This window comes from Bufo gargarizans, chromosome 4 (genome assembly GCF_014858855.1).
Source record: "Bufo gargarizans isolate SCDJY-AF-19 chromosome 4, ASM1485885v1, whole genome shotgun sequence".
NCBI classification, from domain to species: Eukaryota; Metazoa; Chordata; class Amphibia; order Anura; family Bufonidae; genus Bufo; species Bufo gargarizans.
Genome location: NC_058083.1, coordinates 492,257,706 through 492,280,880, shown reverse-complemented (window position 1 = coordinate 492,280,880; position 23,175 = coordinate 492,257,706). Strand labels below are relative to the sequence as shown.

Here is a 23,175-nt window from a genome sequence, read left to right as displayed (position 1 = left end):
GCCTGTGCCTTCTAGTGAAGTGACCACCTCACCAGTGTTGTGTGTGTCTGCAGATACACTGCCGCCGAGCTGAGCCTGCAAAAAGCACTAAGGTGTGTGACAGTTAGGAGTGGTGCAGACAGTCACCATGGCACTGTGGTGTGTGGCAGTTAGGAGTGGTGAAGACAGTCACAGTGGAACTGTGGTGTGTGGCAGTTAGGAGTGGTGCAGACAGTCATAGTGGCACTGTGGTGTGTGGCAGTTAGGAGTGGTGCAGACAGTCATAGTGGCACTGTGGTGTGTGGCAGTTAGGAGTGGTGCAGACAGGCACAGAGGCACAGTGGCACTGTGGTGTGTGGCAGTTAGGAGTGGTGCAGACAGTGGCACTGTGGCAGACAAGAGGCAGCAGACTAGACAGACTAGAGAGGTATTTTTTCAGTTATGGGCCATGCTGCCTTGAATTTTCAATAGGGGGGGGGGGGGGGTGTTGAGGAGTCACAAGGCTGCTGCCAGCCAGTGCTGCTGCAGGACGTGACTTGAGACCCAGCGCTGTACAGGTATGGTGGGCTGATTGGGCAGGTGCAGGAGCTGTGCCTGTCTGATCAGCGGCACGGGTCCGGCTGTCACTGACAGCTTAGCCCCAGCTATCAGGGCAGGATGTACCGGCATCACTGAAAACTCCAGTCCGCTCTATAAAAATAAATATAAAAGTTGTGCAAAAACAGCAGTTTTTTCTTCACCTTCCATTTTCATGGTGACAGATTCCCTTAAAAATTTCATTTACCAGCAATTTTCTATTTACTAGCGATAATTTTTTTTATTTCAAACAAAATAAATATTTCAGTATATTTAAATGTAAAAATAAAGTTTCTTATGGTTTCGGCGGGGGGAAGGGGGGTGCCAGAGAAAATACCTAACCCGGGTGCCAAATACCCTAGGCACGCCACTGCACACCTCAATGTTTTTGTCAGTGATTTCCATCAGTGGTTGTGAGTCAAAACCAGGTGCAACTCTAAACACAGAAGAGGTGTAGACCTTTCCCTTATACTCTATCTTTGTGGCCTAGTCCTCGTTTTGGCTCACAAACAATGACTGTGTGAATAAGACCTTAGGCCTCCGTCTGGATTCTTAATAGCTGTGAGAGAACACAGTCTACATCAGATCGGGAACTACAAGGGCCAGCCTAAAAACCTGGAGTGATACATGGATAAATGTGTACCTACTGAGGGTCATTAACTAAGACCGGCTTAGAATTTCCCCTTTGCTGCAATAAGATTCAACTAATTTATGGCAAGGCGTGCGTCAAGGTGTTGGCGGAAAAGTACTCCAGTCGGGGGCTGGTCCAGTATTTCCGCCACATGATTAGGCACACACCTCGTCATAAATTAAGCGTGTCTTCTGCCAGTAAAGGCAGCGCAAAAAGGGAAACAAAAACAGTCGTAAAAAGCCTGTCTTTGTAAATGTGGTGTTTGAAGACCTTTTCCTCCGGTTTGTGCCCCCTTTATGTTTTTGTGATTCCCTGCATGCTTTGGGTGTGGCTTTTTTTAAAGATGTTTTCTCGTAGACATATATAGGAAACGAAAATGTGGAACAAAAAACAAAAAAAAAACTTGTAAAAACCTCAAGAATTTCATAATGTTTTTTACAAGCCCCAAAAAAGCCAAGAAAAGACAGGCTATCGCATCACAAGAACTGTTGATTTAGAAGGAGAATTACTAGTCAATTACACTTGTATTTTCTGTGATACGAGCCATAGCTGTAGTAAGGAACGACATTTATTTCCCATAGAACATCACTGTAATGGGATTTCTCTGTTTCTTAGCTTTTCTAAATGTGCTGCTGATTATAAATAATACTCGACTGCTATACCATTGACTTTTCCATCTGATCTGGTTAAAGTGCTGATAATAGGGACTCCCAGACCTAATCCTCCCCAAGCTCACAAACAACAGGTTGTGGAAAAGGGAGCCATGGAAACACTGCGCCCGTATCAAGCGGATGTAACCTAAACCGTGTAAGGCAAACAAATCTAAAATTTCAATGCATTATTTACCTGATCCCTGAGTGTGCGAGGCATGAATGGGCTTGGCAGCAGGGGCGTTGCTAGGGTCTCAAAAGATTCGGGGCCTAAGCCCCCAATGAATATTGCCTAATTCTCTAAGTCAACTAATCGCCCCCCCCAACCTGCAAACACTAGCACTGAAGACATTTTACTGTACAGTCGTGGCCAAAAGTTTTGAGAATGACACAAATATTAGTTTTCACAAAGTTTGCTGCTAAACTGCTTTTAGATCTTTGTTTCAGTTGTTTCTGTGATGTAGTGAAATATAATTACACGCATTTCATACATTTCAAAGGCTTTTATCAACAATTACATGAGATTTATGCAAAGAGTCAGTATTTGCAGTGTTGGCCCTTCTTCTTCAGGACCTCTGCAATTCGACTGGGCACGCTCTCAATCAACTTCTGGGCCAATTCCTGACTGATAGCAACCCATTCTTTCATAATCACTTCTTGGAGTTTGTCAGAATTAGTGAGTTTTTGTTTGTCCACCCGCCTCTTGAGGATTGACCACAAGTTCTCAATGGGATTAAGATCTGGGGAGTTTCCAGGCCATGGACCCAAAATGTCAACGTTTTGGTCCCCGAGACACTTAGTTATCACTTTTGCCTTATGCCACGGTGCTCCATTGTGCTGGAAAATGCATTGTTCTTCACCAAACTGTCGTTGGATTGTTGGAAGAAGTTGCTGTTAGAGGGTGTTTTGGTACCATTCTTTATTCATGGCTGTGTTTTGGGGCAAAATTGTGAGTGAGCCCATTCCCTTGGATGAGAAGCAACCCCACACATGAATGGTCTCAGGATGCTTTACTGTTGGCATGACACAGGACTGATGGTAGCGCTCACCTTTTCTTCTCCGGACAAGCCTTTTTCCTGATACCCCAAACAATCAGAAAGAGGCTTCATCTGAGAATATGACTTTGCCCCAGTCCTCAGCAGTCCTTTCACCATATTTTCTGCAGAAGATCAATCTGTCCCTGATGTTTTTTTTGGAGAGAAGTGGCTTCTTTGCTGCCCTTCTTGACACCAGGCCATCTTCCAAAAGTCTTCGCCTCACTGTGCGTGCAGATGCGCTCACACCTGCCTGCTGCCATTCCTGAGCAAGCTCTGCACTGGTGGCACTCCGATCCCGCAGCTGAATCCTTTTTAGATGACGATCCTGGCGCTGCTGGACTTTCTTGGACGCCCTGAAGCCTTCTTAACCAGAATTGAACCTCTTTCCTTGAAGTTCTTGATGATCCTATAAATTGTTGATTGAGGTGCAATCTTAGTAGCCACAATATCTTTGCCTGTGAAGCCATTTTTATGCAACGCAAAGATGGCTGCACGCGTTTCTTTGCAGGTCACCATGGTTAACAATGGAAGAACAATGATTTCAAGCATCACCCTCCTTTTAACAGGTCAAGTCTGCCATTATAACCCAATCAGCCTGACATAATGATCTCCAGCCTTGTGCTCGTCAACATTCTCACCTGAGTTAACAAGACGATTACTGAAATGATCTCAGCAGGTTCTTTAATGACAGCAATGAAATGCAGTGGAAAGGTTTTTTTCGGATTAAGTTTATTTTCATGGCAAAGAAGGACTATGCAATTCATCTGATCACTCTTCATAACATTCTGGAGTATATGCAAATTGCTATTATAAAAACTTAAGCACCAACTTTTCCAATTTCCCATATTTATGTAATTCTCAAAACTTTTGGCCACGACTGTACTTGCTAGACAGCTATACAGCAGCACGTACCTTTCACATCCAGGGCCTCCCAGGTGACGTCTCCTCTGATGTAGATCTTCTCTGTCATCTTCTCCATTCGGTCCGGACAACTTCTCTCAGCCGCCTCGTCTCTGCAGAGTGTGAAACACAGATATCTTAGCTTCCTCACTTTGCTCTACCCCCAAATACTATCCTGAAGAAAAATAAATGCCCCCTTAGTAATAGTACTTCTCATAGTCCCACCAATAGTAATTCCCTTCTAGAATGCCCTCATTAGTAATACAGCCCCCTATAGTGTCCCCAACAGTGATAGTGCTCCCCAAGAGTGCCTTTATTAGTTGAAGAGCCCTCTGGTATTAATAATACCCTCCTAGAGCTCCCAGTAGAAATATGGCCCCCTATTGTTATCCCAGTGGTAATAAAGCTCTCTACAGACCCCTCAGTAGTAATAAGGCCCCCCATAGTGCTCTTAGTAGAAATAATGCAGATCTATAAGTCCCTCCTATAGAGCACCCAGTAGTAATAAGAACGGTTAATGTCCCCTGGATTTAAAATGTCCTTGCAGTGCCCCCAGTATTTATAATACCTCCCACTGTTATAATGCTCACCCTGAAGTGCCCCAGTATTTATATCGCCCCCTACTGTTAGAATGCCCACACAGGGTCCACAGTATTTATATTGCCCCCTACTGTTATAATGCTCGCCTTGAAGCACTCCAGCATTTATAATGCACCCTGCAGTGCCCCTTGTAGTTATATTCCTCCATTTGCTGTCCTCAGAAATTATAATTCCTCAGCCCCTCCACCATACAGTCCCATGTAAATAACATTATTTCCCTCCTCTGCCATAGAGTCCTATGTAAATACCATCACACCATCTCTCCAGCACCCTCCAATATACAGTCCCATATAAATAACATCACTCCACCCCACTGTCCAATGTAAATAACTTCCCTCCCTTCAGTCCTAACATACAGTCCCAGTTAAATAATTACAATTCCCAACATTGCTCTGCCTCTCACACTGAGTAATCTACCCCTTCACATACCTCTCCTCATGTAGCAGACCTCACAACAGCTTCTTCCCAGGACTTCTCTTCACTGCTGAGCTGTCCTCTCCTGCACTGGTCACATGATAGTGACATCATCACAGGTCCTTTTCAGCTACTTCATTTAGAACTGATCACATGGACTGTGATGTCATCACAGGTCCTTCAGCTCTCGCAGGGCATTAGATTTAATTGTATTGCCGTCCTGAGGATGGCAACACAGTTGGATCTATCTGGCAGGCAGTACATTCAGGGCCTGGGGCAAAACATCAGGGGCCCAGGCACCGAATGTTTTAACCTAGAAACGCCCCTGCTTGGCAATATACAAAAAGTGTGTTAACAACACTACTGCATGCATATTATGTAGGTCTGACCGTATGTGTCTACATATATATATATATATATATATATATGCAATAAAACACTTAAAGCGGTTGTTCGGCCTTTGGGGACTAGCAACCACAGTCTGTTGTACCTATTGAAAAAAATCATACTTGTTCCCAGTCACTCCATTCCAGCTCCCTGGTCCCCTTCATCAGTCTTTCAGCCCTGTAAACTTGCAAATTGATGAAGTCATGTGCACTGCTGCAGCCAATGAGTGGCCTCAGCAGTGACGAGTCTCCAAGCAGCACGTTATCCAGCAGTGACATGCCATTTGGGGACATGTCAGCGCTGAGGGCAGTCATTGGCTACTGCAAAGCACGTGGCCCCGTCCGTCGCAGAATTTTACAGGACAGAGACCAGAAGACCACAGGGAGCCAGGGAGCATGAGAATGATTTTACAACAGGTACAACATGATGGGGTTTTGTCAAAAAAGTACAAAAAGCTAGACAAAAGCTCATGATTAATGTACAAAATGAAAATCATACATAATTTAGTGCATGACTGCTTCTTTCTAACAAACTCTGAACCAGTCCTGTACCTCATATGGATCCTGAGATCTCCCCATTTATTGCTGGAGAGGTTAAAAAAAAATTAAAATTTTTTTAACTCACCTTAATCTACTTGCTCGCGCAGTCGGCATCTCTGTCTTCATCTTTGCTGTGCACAGGAAAAGGACCTGTGGTGACGTCACTATGCTCATCACATGGTCCATCACATTATCTTTTTTTACCATGGTGATGGATCATGTGACGGACCATGTGATGAGCCCAGTGACGTCACCACAGGTCCTATTCCTGTGCACAGCAAAGATGAAGATAGAAGAGCAGCCGGGCTGCGCGAGCAAGTGGATTAAGGTGAGTTAAAAAAAAATTAAATTTTTTTTTAACCCCTCCAGCCCTTTTGTACTATGCATTCTGTATTAAGAATGCTATTATTTCCCCTTATAACCATGTTATAAGGGAAAATAATAATGATCGGGTCACCTAGCAACCGTGCATGAAAATCGCACCGCATCCGCACTTGCTTGCAGATGCTTGCGATTTTCACGCAGTCCCATTCACTTCTATGGGGCCTGCGTTTCTTGAAAAACGCACAAAATAGAGCATGCTGCGATTTTCACGCAAAGCACAAGTGATGCGTGAAAATGTGCACAGCCCCATAGAAATTAATGGGTCCGGATTCAGTGCGGGTGCAATGCGTTCACCTCACGCATTGCACCCGTGCGGAAATCTCGCCCTTTTGAAAGGGGCATAAGGGAATGGGAGATACTTGTATAGCTGCCAACTGTCCCAAATTTGGCGGGCATGTCCCTGATTATCAGAGGCAGTCCTGGCAAATTTGCGCCGTCCTGGGCCAAAAATGGGCGAAGCTAACATAATTTTTACCCGATTTTACCAAGTGAAACGTTGGTAAGTATGTATTTGTAGACCTGGCATCAGCAACCTCCAGCACACCGGCTGTTCGAAAACTACAACCCCCAGAATGCTTCATTAAATTCTATGGGAGTTACAAGAACAGCCAAACAAGTGTGCATGCTGGCGTGCTGCTGATCTTTGTTGTAGATGTAGACATTCGACTTAACTTTAGCAACCAGTGCCAGACAGCCGCTGCCAAGGCAAATAACACTGCGCTGTACCAAGTAGCCCTAACCATCTGGAGAATTTGGTTTATTACAAGGAATGTACTGTATCAGAAAATCACATGTTATTCCAATTATGTTTTTGAGTTAAATATATTTTTTATGTAAAAAACCTGAACTGTTCCTGTTGTAACACTGAAGGGATTTTGCTACTCAAAGTTTACAGCAACTATAAGGCGCATTTGGGCCACTCCCATTTCTATGAAGGCACGCTCACCTTGTCAGACAAAAAAGCTTTAGAAAGTGTGTCAAACAGTTGGTAAATGAGTGGACGCTGATGTAAATGAAGCTGACACTTCGTGTTTTCTGCATTTTCTGTGGCTCACTTTTCAGCTTTGCTGTGTAGACTATGTTAGGGTCACCAGAGTCATCACATTATTATTAAGAAGGAGAAGGAGTCAGGTCTTTGGTATGGTTGGAAGCCTATATGAAGAAGAATAGCAACGCTATGCACACAGCTTCTCTGCCACTCATTAGTCTCCAGGGACAGCATCAACATCATCACGTCCTGGAGTCTTCTGACCATTAGCTCTCAGTTATTGCAACTGCCATAAACCACACACATGCTGCTACACCGTCTATACACACAATGCAGGAAACCTGTTTCAAATTTCAATGTGACCACCCCTGGGAAGGTAGCTTTACTACTGAAAATGAGCAATTGTTGGTGCAACACATTTACCAACTGTTTGACACACTTTCTAAAGCTTTTTACTCCTCGTCCGACAACGGGAGCATGCCTTCATAGGAATGGGTGTGGCCTAAATGTGCCAAAATTTTGGAGTATTTTTTGGGTAAAGCTACACCAACTTATAGTTGCTGTAAACTTCGAGTAGCAAAATTTTTGGCACACAGACAGAATTTTTGCCACCACTCTGTATACTGTAGGATATTATGCTATATATCGTATACTGTGGGAGATTATGCTATATACTGTATACTGTGCGTGTTATACTGTATACTGTGAGGTGTTATACTATATACTTTATACTGAGGGGTGTTATACTATATACTGTATAATGTGGGGTGTTATGCTATATACTGTATACCGTGGGATGTTATACTTTATACTGTGGGGTGTTATGCTATATACTGTGGGGTGTTATACTGTATACTGTGGAATGTTATACTATATACTGTATACTGTAGGTGTGTTATACTGTATACTGTGGGAGAACATGTTGGTGGGCGAACTCTAACACGAGTTTGCGATAAGCCTGGGGAACCACCAACTGTTCAATGGATTAACCTTGCAGCTGGTTTACCCAGTACAACATCTCCTGATGAACCACACAACGGGGGAACACCGACTCTGCCCCTGGTTGCTGCGATTCACCATCTACTATTAATACATTTTCTCAGGCTATGGATAGGGTTCGGTCCCGGTGTTGGGCCGTACCAAAATTATCCCCGGAGACAGGACCTGGTGGCAAGTCCTCCATGTCTCCCCCCTCTTCCACCGAAGTGGCGGTCACCCCTACCGCTGGCCCTTCGGACTCAGGTTCCCAGGGTTCTGGTCTCCCCCCTGAGCTGGGCCACTCTTCTAGGGTTACCCCTATCTCATGGGTATCAGTCACTCTCGCAGTAGGCCACAGTGCCGGGAAGCCCGTAAAGTCTCTCCCTATTATAAGTTTGTAGTGTAGATTGGTGGTGACAGCCACCTCGTGGGTCCACCTGCCGGCAACCGTGGATAGAGACAACATAGCAGTGGGGTAGTCTTTTAATTCACCATGAATACACATGACCCCGACTTTCCAGCCAGTATACTCAGTGGACCGTACCAGGGGAGCCCTTACCAGGGTCACCAGACTCCCTGAGTCCAACAGAGCCACCGCTGGAGTGTCTTCCACCTCCACCTGGCATAGATCATTCAGAGTCTCTGGGGCACCCACTGCACACAGCTTCCTAGCATATAACGACTGACTAAAGCCATAGTTCGTGTCCATGGGTTCCACCTGATGTGGACAGTCAGCTCGTACATGGCAGCACTCCCGACACTGCCAACAGACTATTGGAGCTGGGTCCACAGGGGGTACATCCCGGGCAGGTTTGGTGGGCACAAACGGCCGGGTCTGTGGTGGAGAGTTACGGGATTTGACTACCCCCCTCCCAAAAGAACCCCCCTGTAGATTCCGGGTAGCCTCATAGCGCTCCACCAGGTCGACCATCTCGAGAGCATTACCTGGAGAGACTTGGCCGATCCATTGCTGGAGAGGTGGTGGCAAAACCCTCCAGAACATATCAGCCAACAGACGGTCCAGCATAGCAGTGGGGCTCAGCACGTCAGGCTGTAGTCAATTTTGTAAGTTATAATACGGGGGTCTCACGGGCTCAGCCGACTTAAACCCCTACTGATGCATCCGCTGGGCCCGGACCAACACATTTACCCCCAGTCTTGCCAGAATCTCACCCTTGACTTTCTGGTAGTCGGCCGCTTGATCGTCTGGCAAGACGACGTACACCCGCTGGGAACCAGATGTCAGGAACGGAGCGACGACCTCAGCCCACTGATCTCAGGGTAGATTCTCCCTTGCGGCTACCTTCTCGTACATCGTGAGGTAGGTTTCGACATTATCTGATGGTGTCATCTTGGGGATCGCCGCATGGACCGCTTTACGAACATCATAGATACACTGGGACGCTCCTGACGTCTGTAAAGCCATCATGTGTTGTAATAGCAGTTGGTTTGTTTCTTGGTGGTGTTGGTTAGCCTCTACAAGAGGTTTTATTATAGCCTCCATTTTGTCATGTGACACAGGTTTAAATTTAGCTGGTTTAATCCAGGACATCCAGCCGTACCTGAAAAAAATATTTCGGCGTTTACGCCAGCCTCACTGCATGTGCCCGCTCCAAGCCACCAATTGTGGGGATTCGCTCTGGTAGGCAGGGTAAGCGGACGCAGAACAGAGGCAAAGGTAACAGTTTGTAAAACAAAACTTCAGTGTTTATTCACACAGGAGAAAAAACAAAGCAACATTTTTCAGTCTTAGTGTTCATTCACACAAAGGAAAGTCCAAAGCACAAAACAGTCACCTAGTTAGCAGGTTTTTTCAGCGTCCACAACAGGCTTTAGGGGGCCTGTTTCCCCGCATGCGGCTTTCAACCCTCTAGCACGGCACCATGCCTCAGATCCCAAAACAGAGACCTTGATTCTGAGCCCAGCTGCCTATTTATGTTTAAACGATTTTATTGAGTTTTATGATTTAATATAACAATAAAGCATGTTATCCCCAGCAGGGGATTAATATATCAACAAAAGGCATATACACAAGTGCATTTTACAATACCACCTGTTGTATAATGATAATCACAAAGTGCAAGTAAATAAACCTCGCTTCTAGGTTTCCAGTAAAGAATGTAAAGTGATTGAGGTAAGAGAGAAGACGAGTCCCAGCTGCCTATTTAAAGGACAGCCAGGTGCTGCCAAAACCCGGACCGGCACTTAAATTCCGGTCTGGTATTTGACCTCACCTGCCTGAAAGCCCAGCTGCCCATGTTGGGAGGAAAATACCTGTCTTCCCAAACAAAACCCCTTGCTATGTCACACATCCCACAGTATACAGTATTTAGAATAACATCCCACAGTGTACAGTATATAGTATAATATCCCATAGCATAACACCCCGCAGTATGCAGTATATGGTATAACACCCCACAGTAACCAGTATATAGTATAACACCCCACAGTATACAGTAAATAACACCCCCAGTATGCAGTATATATTATAACACCCCACAGTAACCAGTATATAGTATAACATCCCACAGTATAGAGAATATAACACCCCCAGTATATAGTATAACACCCCACAGTATACTGTATATATTATAACACCCCACAGTATATAGCACCCCAGAGTATACAGTATATTGTATAAAAACCCACAGTGTACAGTATATAGTATAACACCCCACAGTATACAGTATAACACCCTCTTTCACCTTCTCCAGAGGAAATCTCCACATAAAACTACACCAGACTTCTCCTGCAGCAAGACTCCTCCTGCATACTGGTAGGATAAAGGACCTGTGACATTATTGCCATGTGACCATTAACATCCATATATTACTGGTCACATAGTGATGATGTCATGACAGGTCCTTTCTTAAACAAGCATCCAGCACGACAAGTCAAAAGAGGCAAAAGTGAATGTGAACAGACAACCTAGACCCTCTTCTCTAACCCTTCCCCCCTAGGGAATGAGAGACTGCCTCCTTCCTTGTAAACTGAGTCTCTGTAGGAATGGAGTTCATGAAGAGACATAAGGTACACAGGAGATGGGGATGTGGCTAATGAGCAGCAGCTCTTGTATGCAGGTCTCCATTCCCACAGTCTGTCCTGTCCGTCCTCTCTGTACTTCATGTCTCCTCATGAACTTCATTCCTACAGAGATTCAGCTGAAGATCTTATCTGCTGTATTCAGGATCATAATCTCTGACAAGCAGAGCAGAGAGGAGGATGAGGCAGCTCTTAAGCTCAGTGTTGTGAAGTAATTTGTCCTCCTGTGTGATTAGGACAGGTTTTGTGTGTACTAATAGAAGAAAACGTAAGGCAGCTCTCACCTGCAGTAGTAAAATCACCAGAGGTGCACGGATGCCGCTCCTGGATGCGGTATATACAGTAAGAAAAAGAAGAAAATCCAGCTCTCTCCGGTGAAAAAATGAAAAACTTTAATCCAGCAAGTTTAAAATCCATACAGGTGTACAAATAGCAGTCAACGCGTTTCAGACCTCAGAGAAATATGGGTCCTTCCTCATGACAAACGTTTATCATGAGGAAGGACCCATATTTCTCTGAGGTCTGAAACGCGTTGACTGCTATTTGTACACCTGTATGGATTTTAAACTTGCTGGATTAAAGTTTTTCATTTTTTCACCGGAGAGAGCTGAATTTTCTTCTTTTTCTTACTGTGTGTACTAATAGGATAAAGGCCATCTTATTTTCCCTGATGATTGCTCCCTAGACAAAAAAAAAGCCATTATATCTCATGAAAGGTGTTTGGTAAATATATTTATAATAAAGTAATATTTAAGTATTTTAATTTTCTTAATTCGTGGAGAACCTCTTTAAGGTACTGCACAGGATTTCCTTGAATTTGTCACTGCAGGTAGTGAAGAACTGGCCCAAAAATAATGAAAGGAGGAGGGCAAACGTGCAACCAGGCCTACTGTCCCAAAGAATGTGAAGACTTGACTAGAACCAGAAAGATGGGGAAATTTATTCTGTAGGACCCCCTTTCCTAGCAGCACCTCCTAATTGGCATGGTTAACATATCGGCACTAAACAGTCATGCATCTCTGCAGGTTGTTACACCTACTGGTAATGGTTTTACTACTTACAGGAATAAAGTAAACTGTGGGGAATCTCTGTGCTGCGGATCGAAACATAAAATGCCTGCAGGGATAAAACAGAAAATGCCGGCTTAATATTATTACAGCACACACAGGTGCAGCACACAGACAATGGCTACTCACATACCTAACAGGTCAATTGTCTTTAATGCATTTTCATGCCATACCCTACATTTCTCTCTTTGAAAAAACCTGATTAATTTGGGGCTACCAGGTTGTCACTGTTATGGCAACTGCACAAACAGATTTTGTCATTGAGTTATTTCAGGACTTTATGCAGGAAAGGTTGCTCATATTAATGTAGGTGATACCAGTGTATAGAAATATCCCCAATATTGTGCCCTTTGTAGCGTCTCAGCTGTGACCTATAGATAAAGGTCTCGAATGGGAGACTCCCCTATATTAAATCAGAATGCTCTAATAGGGTATTTGAACCACTTTCTGTTGTTAACAGTTCAAGCTTTATTTTCTTTCAAAAGCAATAATGTTTTATTTTTCTATTCACTTAGGGTACTTTGACACTTGCAGCAGAGGATTCCGGCAGGGAGTTCCGTCAAAACGAATGCAAACTGATGGCATTTGTCAGACGGATCAGGATCCTGATCCGTATGACAAATGGATTGAAATGCTGGATCCGTCTCTCCGGTGTCATCCGGAAAAACGGATCCAGCATTTATTTTTTTTTCACATTTTTTGCAGTCTGAGCATGCGCAGACCGCAATGCTGGATCCGTTTTGCCGGAACACTCGGGCCTGATCTGGCATAAATGCATTTCAATGGGAATAAATGTTCCGGAATTTTGGACGGATATAAAACCACAGCATGCTGTGGTATTATCTCCGTCCTGAAAAGTCAAAAAGACTGAACTGAAGACATCCTGATGCATCCTGAACGGATTGCTCTCCATTCAGAATGCATTAGGATAAAACTGATCAGTTCTTTTCTGGTATTGAGCCCCTGTGACGGAACTCAATACTGGAAAAGAATAACGCTAGTGTGAAAGTACCCTTAGACGTATGAGTTTTTATTTGTTTTTTTGTGGGACAAGTTATACATTCTAATGGCACCATTTATATTCCATATGTTGTATTACAAGGCTGCAAACATTTACTTATGTAGTACAATTGGAGAAAAAAAATGCAATCGCACCATTGTTTTACGGGTTTTGGTGGTCATTTATTATACTGAAAAATACCTATATTAGGCCTCATGCACACGACCATGCCGTTTTTTGCGCTCCGCAAACCGTGGATCCGCCAAAAACGGAAGGCGCCCGTGTTGCCTTCTGCAATTTGCAGAACGGAACAGGCGCCGGCAATATAAATGCCTATTCTTGTCCGCAAATCGCGGACAAGAATAGGACATGCTATATTTTTTTTGCGGGGCCGCGGAACGGAGCCACGGATGCGGACAGCACACGGAGTGCTGTCAGCATCTTTTGCGGCCCCATTGAAATGAATGGGTCCGCATCCGAGCCGCCGATGCGGACCCAAACAACGGCCGTGTGCATGAGGCCTTAGGAGTATTTCATGCCTTTATTAGGCATATTTCAGGCTATCTGAGACTTCTCCCCGCTCACTCCAGGTCTAAAATTGTGTGCATGGTGTGGGTGGGGAAGTGGACAGGCCGGTAGGCCTGTCTCATTCATCATTTTCTACATCCAGAAGCTGTCTTACATTTGTAACACCCCAGAGTGGTGTTACCATTTCTGCACCTTGCTACTGTCTTTATTGGTCTAACCTCATGTCATCTTGTGCATTTTTTTCAAGGTCCTCCACACTGTGCATTTCTAATGTTATGTAACTGTTCAAATGTAATGTGCCTGGTTCACCAGCAGGTGGCAGCAAACACAGCAGAGCTATACTTACAGCTCATGCCCAGAAAATGTGGGAGTACAAAAAAAGCATCGAGAACTGGGTGATCCACGTCCTGGACTACCCACGGCCAGGGGATCTGAAGCTGAAGAGGCGCAGAGGGACCATCCTGTGGTTCTCCGTGGAACTCGTCTCTGGTTTCCTGGTGTACGACGAGAGTGGCCAAGAACTATTCGTGTGAAACCTGCCCCAGGCCCGTCATAGCTTATACGCGGGGGACCACTTGGAGTACACCCCCATGGGCTCCCTCAAGGGACCATTTGCTGCCAGGGTGACCCTCTTGTCCAAACCCCTTGTCCCGTTGCCAGTCGCTGAGTGCTGGCAGAAGGATCCAGCAGCCGCAGGCCGCGTGCGCTGCCTCCAGAAGACCTCAGAGGGAGTCCTCCACTTCCAAGAAAATCCACAGCCTCAGCCTGAGCTTTTAAACCTGGGTCTACCCCCGCCAGTGGCATGCCTAGGGTGTTTGGCACCCGAGGTGGGTCCTTTCTCTCGAACCCCCCCCCCCCAAAAAAAATTGTACCCCCTCACAGTAGTATTGCCCTCATTGTACAACATTCACAGTAGTTTTGTACAGATGTGTGCCCCTTCACAGTAGTTATGCCCACATTGTGCCCCCTCACAGTAGTTATGCCCTCTCTGTGCCCCTTTCACAGTTGTAATGCCCTCTTTGTGCCCCCTTCACAGTAATAATCCCCATTGTGCCCCCTTCATAGTAATAATCCCCATTGTGCCTTCTTCACAGTAATAAAGCCCACTGTGCCCTCTTCACAGTAATAATGCCCACTGTGCCCATTTCATAGTAATAATGCTCATTGTGCCCCTTCACAGTAATAATGCCCATTGTGCCCCTTCACAGTAATAATGCCCTGTGTGCCCTCTTAATAGTAGTAATGCCCACTGTGCTACTAATGCCCTCTGTGCCCCTTTCACAGTTGTAATGCCCTCTTTGTGCCCCCTTCACAGTAATAATCCCCATTGTGCCCCATTCACAGTAATAATCCCCATTGTGCCCCCTTCATAGTAATAATCCCCATTGTGCCTTCTTCACAGTAATAAAGCCCACTGTGCCCTCTTCACAGTAATAATGCCCACTGTGCCCATTTCATAGTAATAATGCTCATTGTGCCCCTTCACAGTAATAATCCCCATTGTGCCCCCTTCACAGTAATAAAGCCCACTGTTCCCTCTTCACAGTAATAATGCCCACTGTGCCCACTTCATAGTAATAATGCCCACTGTGCCCACTTCATAGTAATAATGCCCATTGTGCCCCTTCACAGTAATAAAGCCCACTGTTCCCTCTTCACAGTAATAATGCCCACTGTGCCCACTTCATAGTAATAATGCCCATTGTGTCCCCTTCACAGTAATAATGTCCATTGTGCCCCCTTAATAGTAGTAATACCCCTGTGCTAGTAATGCTGTCTGTGCCCCCTCCATAGTAGAAATCCCCATTGTGCTCCCTTCACAGTAATAATGCCCACTGTGCAACCTTCACAGTAATAATGCCCACTGTGCAATCTTCACAGTAATAATGCCCACTGTGCCACCTTCACAGTAATATTGCCCTCTCTGCCCCTTTATTGTAGTAATGCCGTCTGGCTCTGTGCCCCCTCCATAGTAGAAATGCACATTGTGCCCCCTTCACAATAGTAATGCCCTCTGTGCCCCCTCCATAGTAGTAATGCCCTCTGTGCCCCCTTCATAGTAATAAAGTCCTCAGTGCCCCCTTCATAGAAAAAAAAAGTCCCCTGTGCCCTCTCCATAGTAATAAAGTCCTCTGTGCCCCCTCCATAGTAATAAAGTCCTCTGTGCCCCCTCTATAGTAATAAAGTCATCTGTGCCCCTTCCATAGTAATAAAGTCCTCTGTCTGTGCCCGCTCCATAATAATAAAGCCATCTGTGCCCCCTCCATAGTAATAAAGCCCTCTGTGCCCCCTCTGTATAAAAAACAAACAAAAAAAAAACACATTAACTACTCACCTTATCCCGTTCCGGAAGCTCATATACCTCTCTTCCCTGCAGGCACAGATCGCTCTGCAGCACTGTGCGGGCAGAGCTTATGCAGATTTCCGGGCTGAAGGCTCCGCCCACACAGTCCCACAGCGCGATCTGTGCCTGCAGGCTAAATGGTGGAGCAGGGAGAAGTCTTCCTGCTTCACCATCCCGTGCGCCGCAGGCCTGAAAGAGGGAAGAAGCGCTGGGAGCTGAGCGGTGAAGGACAGGACCGCAGCTCCCAGTGCTCCTGAGCGCTTCCATCTGTATTGATAGAAGCGCTCATTGCTTCTGGCACCCCCCTAAGAGCCGACAACCAGGGTGGATTGCCCCCCACGCCCCCCTTTAGTACACTGGGATGCTTGTCAACCGCCGCCTTTTCCTACCACCCAATTTCCAGTTACCATGGAAGATGACATCGGACGCAGTAAGAGGGCACCGTTCTCCATCAACACCACTGGAGATCCCTTGGCCACAGCCCCTACAGCCAGAGATCTCGAGCTCCCCTGCCACCATAGCCAGCGTGACCACCCGGTCACTACCGCAGTCCTCCATTAGAGGTCAGCGGAGCACCACCATGGCAGCGAGTTTGGCCTACAAGAGGCAGGAGCGCCCTCTAATGTCGTTCAGCAGCTCCAGCAGCGAGGAGGAATTTCAATACCTCCTCTAAGGAGCTCCTCTATTGCATCTAAAAGAGAAAAATCATGGACAAATGGGAGCCACATAATGGCCTTTTTTTTGAAGGGTGAGGACTTGTTGGCCATTTTGTTTGTTTTGTTGCCCTTGTTTGGCCCTCATCAATATGGACATGCTTGTCAGGACTCCCCCATCTGCAGAAAATACCTCCAAGTTGCGCATGTCAGCGCCCAATCCCTTCTCCCCCTTCACAGGTTAAGCGAGAACCCCATTTTGCTCAAAGGGTTCTCATCATAATTGCTTCCATTCTATTTAGAGATGAGCGAATCGAATCCCACAAAGTGGAATTCGATCTGAATTTCAGAATAAATTTGGTTCGCCTAGAAGCCGAATTTCTTCGTGCTTCGTGTTAGTGAATCGATTTAACCTGAAATAGTATAAAAAAACTAAAAAATTCAAACTTACCTCTCTTCCATTTGCTCGCGACGGGCAGCCAGCCTCCATCTTGCTTGAAGATCTCGGCCGAAATCCCGTGCAGCGCGAGATTACATCATCACGCCGGCCGGCGTGATGATGTAATCTCGCGCCACACAGGATTTCGGCCGAGATCTTCAAGCAAGATGGCAGCGGCCAGCCCGTCTCGAGCAAATGGAGGAGGTAAGTTTGATTACTTTTTTTTTTTTCAGTTTGGTGCACTTGATCCGCCAGCATTAAAGGAAAAGACTCCAATGTGAATTTGATTGCACTGTGTTATTGCATTATGTATTTGCAGTATTTTTGCACTTCTGTTTTACAGGTTCAGCAACGTTCAAGTATTTAGCCCATTGTATGTACTCTTTTACAGGTACAACACTGTGAACCTTTGCACTTTTAAATGGACTCTGGACTTAATGTAGTTAGCCAGATAGCTAGCACCTTACTTTCTAGCTCATATGGACTGCCTCTGAGGACGTCAATGTAGAGTTACAAGCAGGTTTAACAACGTCAATGGTAACCCTGCTGCTAAAAATGTGTGTGTAGAGGGATTAACCCTCGGAGTTCTGGGAGAGAACCGGCTCCTCCTCGTACTTTGGTGTGTTCTACGGCTTAGTGTGCAGCCTTATGGATATGTATGTTTAGCTACCTGTTTAGTCATCAAGGTGATCGTGCGAAAATCTTTTTATAAGGCCTTGGTGCTAGGAAGGGATTACAGGATGAAGCCACCCTTCTATATGCGGCCATCTCATAGTATCTTGGAGGGATTACAGTACATGACACCCCCACGCTCCATATACGACTCTGGCCCAGGCCTGTGTGGAGTATTTGAGCGCTTAGTGCAGTATCTTTTTTGGTTTACTAGTTATACCGAGAGGGCAAACTGTGAATAGACACCCTACTCATACGGGCAGGAATCTAGTGGTAGCCGTCTCTATGTCAGTCCATGTAGGTTCTTATGCAGAACTTTAATCTTCCTTGGGTACGTTAGAACACAACCTAAGCACAAGCCGAGGACGGGTTGGTTTTAAGTAAGGGGGAATGTAATACCCCAGGTGGATAGGGAGGCAACTGGTGACAGATTCCCTTTAAACCTACCACTTTAGTCTAGAAATGTTACTCTAGTTTTCTAAACTTTCACCCCTATTGCAGTGAGAATTTTTTGCAACTTTTAAAAAAAGTTCTAGCGATAAATCTACAGTAAAACTAATAAGATGCCATGCCCACTTTCCCACCCAATTTTTCAAAACTGGAGTGGGTAGTGAAAAAATGCAAAAAGCCGCTAATTGTTTGCTTAAGTGATCTCAATGTAGCAAGAGCCCTATTTTATGAATTTTTGAAGCTTGAATTCTGGAAAGCAGGGCATGATATATCCCCCCTTTATCTTTATTCTGTGGGTCACTATGATTACATATAAAAAAAAGAAAAAAAAACTTCTGACATACATAACATTTTTGTATTTCCATCTATGGAAATGTGTAAGGGATCTTATTTTGTGGATCAATCTGCAAATCAATTTTTTTTAAGGCAAAGCTACCAAAAAAAAGGTGATTCAGCCATTTTTTATTATTTTCCATTATGGTGCACACCATATGGGATACATGCTTTTATGTTTTAATAGTGTGTTTATTTTGGATGCACCAAAGAAGTAAGAACCGGTATTTTCATGTGTCAGCGGCAGCTAATGCTGATTGACACTTTTGCTATTTAGTATGGCTGTAAATAGCTGATCCGGGGCGGCTCTTAATGGGAGTAGTCAAAGTGCTGAGTGGGTGACTACTTCCCACGTTCCAGGCCGGGTTTTGACAGCACCTGGCTATCCTTAAAAAGGCAGCTGGGCTCAGCAGCAGGGAACGCTCTGTGTTTTGTGACCTAAGCCATGTGCTGGGCTAAAAAGCTGAGACTCGTGTGTTGGGAGAGCAGGCCACCTAAAGCCTGTATTTAGACTGCTAGAGGCAGAACCACCAACAAAGTGACGCTTTTTGTTATGCATGAACTTTCTATTTGGTGTGGACAAACACCAACCCTGCAAAGAGTGTTTTTTGTTTGACCTTATGTGTGCATAAACACGGACATTTGAATTATGAACTTGTACTTTGCCTCTGTACTGCCCCCGCTTATCCCAACTACCAGAGTGAATCCCCACAATATATATATATATATATATATATATATATATATACATATATATATATATATATATATATACAGTACAGACCAAAAGTTTGGACACACCTTCTCATTCAAAGAGTTTTCTTTATTTTCATGACTATGAAAATTGTAGATTCACACTGAAGGCATCAAAACTATGAATTAACACATGTGGAATTATATACAGAACAAAAAAGTGTGAAACAACTGAAAATATGTCATATTCTAGGTTCTTCAAAGTAGCCACCTTTTGCTTTGATTACTGCTTTGCACACTCTTGGCATTCTCTTGATGAGCTTCAAGATGTAGTCACCTGAAATGGTTTTCACTTCACAGGTGTGCCCTGTCAGGTTTAATAAGTGGGATTTCTTGCCTTATAAATGGGGTTGGGACCATCAGTTGCGTTGTGGAGAAGTCAGGTGGATACACAGCTGATAGTCCTACCGAATAGACTGTTAGAATTTGTATTATGGCCAGAAAAAAGCAGCTAAGTAAAGAAAAACGAGTGGCCATCATTACTTTAAGAAATGAAGGTCAGTCAGTCCGAAAAATTGGGAAAATGTTGAAAGTGTCCCCAAGTGCGTTCACAAAAACCATCAAGCGCTACAAAGAAACTGGCTCACATGCGGACCGCCCCTAGGAAAGGAAGACCAAGAGTCACCTCTGCTGCGGAGGATAAGTTCATCCGAGTCACCAGCCTCAGAAATCGCAGGTTAACAGCAGCTCAGATTAGAGACCAGGTCAATGCCACACAGAGTTCTAGCAGCAGACACATCTCTAGAACAACTGTTAAGAGGAGACTGTGTGAATCAGGCCTTCATGGTAGAATATCTGCTAGGAAACCACTGCTAAGGACAGGCAACAAGCAGAAGAGACTTGTTTGGGCTAAAGAACACAAGGAATGGACATTAGACCAGTGGAAATCTGTGCTTTGGTCTGATGAGTCCAAATTTGAGATCTTTGGTTCCAACCACCGTGTCTTTGTGCGACGCAGAAAAGGGGAACGGATGGACTCTACATGCCTGGTTCCCACCGTGAAGCATGGAGGAGGAGGTGTGCTGGTGACACTGTTGGGGATTTATTCAAAATTGAAGGCATACTGAACCAGCATGGCTACCACAGCATCTTGCAGCGGCATGCTATTCCATCCGGTTTGCGTTTAGTTGGACCATCATTTATTTTTCAACAGGACAATGACCCCAAACACACCTCCAGGCTGTGTAAGGGCTATCTGACCATGAAGGAGAGTGATGGGGTGCTGAGCCAGATGACCTGGCCTCCACAGTCACCGGACCTGAACCCAATCGAGATGGTTTGGGGTGAGCTAGACCGCAGAGTGAAGGCAAAAGGGCCAACAAGTGCTAAGCATCTCTGGGAACTCCTTCAAGACTGTTGGAAGACCATTTCAGGTGACTACCTCTTGAAGCTCATCAAGAGAATGCCAAGAGTGTGCAAAGCAGTAATCAAAGCAAAAGGTGGCTACTTTGAAGAACCTAGAATATGACATATTTTCAGTTGTTTCACACATTTTTGTTATGTATATAATTTCACATGTGTTAATTCATGGTTTTGATGCCTTCAGTGTGAATCTACAATTTTCATAGTCATGAAAATAAAAAAAACTCTTTGAATGAGAAGGTGTGTCCAAACTTTTGGTCTGTACTGTATATATATATATATATATGTAAAATGGTTTACAATTGCAGTGTATGGGAAACTTGCTGTGTACCTATTCCGCACTCAATAGGAACTTTGCTATAACAAGTACTGGGAGCCATCAAAAGGCTCCCAGCTGCCATACATACTGAACGGCTCCACTTAATGGGAGCAGCCTGCTATATGACCCCTCAGATGCTGTGGTCACAACTGACCATGGTATCTGAGGGGTTACATGTCTGTGATCGGATTTGTCTCTGATCATCAACACTGTTGCTGTGTGTCTGCTGTGTAACAGGATTGGGTACCATCTTATATGTATGGCTTATGTCGGGAAGAGGTTAAAATGGGTCTTCTAAACCAGAGACAATCTGTTTAAAGGGAATCCGTTCCTAGTTTTATTTTCCCCTAACTAAGGGCAACATCATCTAGTGACCCTGAGTATTGAACAGCTCCTGCTCTGGATTGATTATAGCAAAATGGCTGGGAGTAAGTGAATCGGGCTGGGCTGCAATGCCATACACAACCTCGCGGCAGGTGTGACGCTGTTTTCAGAAGAGAACAGTCATGTTTTTATAATTATATGCAACTATGTTAAGTTTTGGAAGTAATTATTCAGTTGGGGGAGATTTATTATAACTAAGGCTACATGCACATGACCGTTGTGTGTTTTGCGGTCCGCAAATCGCGGATCCGCAAAACACGGATGGCGTCCGTTCATTTAATATAACTGCCTATTCTTGTCCGCAAAGCGCGGACAAGAATAGGACGTGTTATATTTTTTTTTGCGGGGCCACGGAACGGAGCAATGGAAGAGGACAGCACACGGAGTCCTGTCTGCATCTTTTGCGGGCCCATTGAAGTGAATTGGTCCACATCCAAGCCACAAAAACTGCGGCTCGGATGCGGACCAAAACAACTGCCGTGTGCATGAGGCCTAAGGCCTCTTTCACACGAACGATAAAGATTGTATCAGGATGCGTTCAGGATCCGTTCAGTGAAACTCGCACCATTTAACAAGCAAATTTGTCTGCAATTGCGTTCAGTTTTTTTCCGAGTGGGTGCAATCAGTTTTGATGTGTTTTCACGCATGTGAAAAAAAACTGAAGGTTTACAAGCAGCATCTCCTAGCAACCACCAGTGAAAAACACATTACATCCGGACTGCATACGAATTTTATCCGGATGCAATGCGTTTTTCACTGAAGCCCCATTGGGGCCAGGACTGCGTGAAAAATGCAGAATATAGAACATGCTGCATTTTTTTACGCAACTGATGCGTGAAAAAAAATGCTCATGTACACAGCCACATTGAAATGAATGGGTCAGGATTCAGTGCGGGTGCTATGCATATACTTCACGCATCGCACCCACATGGAAAAATCGCTCTTGTGAAAGGGGCCTAATACAATGCAAAAATAGGACAGTTTCCTATCACAGCAATCAGGTCTTAGCTTTATTAAAAAATGTTTAAAAAAATTAAAATGAAAACTCTGAAACTGACACCATTAATCCAATTGGTTGCCAAAGACCTGAAATAAATTTCCTTAAATACCTAAAAGGGGATTGTATATAATGAGAAAAGCATAGCGTGTTTTCTTCCAAAACCGTCAGCACATTGGGATTGAACTGCAATACCATACACAACCTGTGGCCAGGTATGGCGCTTTTCTACTCCCGTACAACCCCTTTAACTTGAAATGAAAGAAATTCTTGGTTTTCTTTATTGGTATAGCATGATAATTTATTTCAACTTTATTTTTGTGGCTGGAAACGTCAGCCAAATGTTATAGCGGAGGCCGGCGACAGCTGGAGAACGGCAGGATGCCGCAATCACCTCTACGGTGTTTCATTATATTTTAGGACACGAGCTGCATTGCTGTATAATACTTTGCAGCATAAATTAGCAGCTTGTTAATGAAGAGTGTGGGGTCTGGAAGCAGGTGCACCAAATTGAATATTTTCTTTTTTTGTACACAGCAGCTCTACAGCATAAAGCACCCCGGCGGACAGCTCCTCATATCTCAGCTTCCTGGGCGCTGTGTATGAGGGCTCATGCACACGGCTGTTGCCTGGCTGTGCCCGTATTTGGGCCCGCAAACAGCGGGTCTGCAATATGTGGGCCCCGGTCGTTTGCACCATGTATCACGGATGCGGACCCATTCACTTGAATGGATCCGCAATCCGGAAGGTCAGTGTTAGGGATGAGCGA

The 23,175-nt window shown here is 44.8% G+C and overlaps 1 protein-coding gene across 1 annotated transcript in view; it reads right to left on the bottom strand.

Moving 5' to 3' along the window:
- The window catches only part of STPG4 (sperm-tail PG-rich repeat containing 4), a 98,881-nt gene that overhangs the window by 35,227 nt on the left and 40,479 nt on the right, over positions 1-23,175 (bottom strand). Inside the window, 1 exon segment of the mRNA XM_044291280.1 lies at positions 12,167-12,221. Coding sequence (XP_044147215.1) covers positions 12,167-12,221 — 55 coding nt within the window.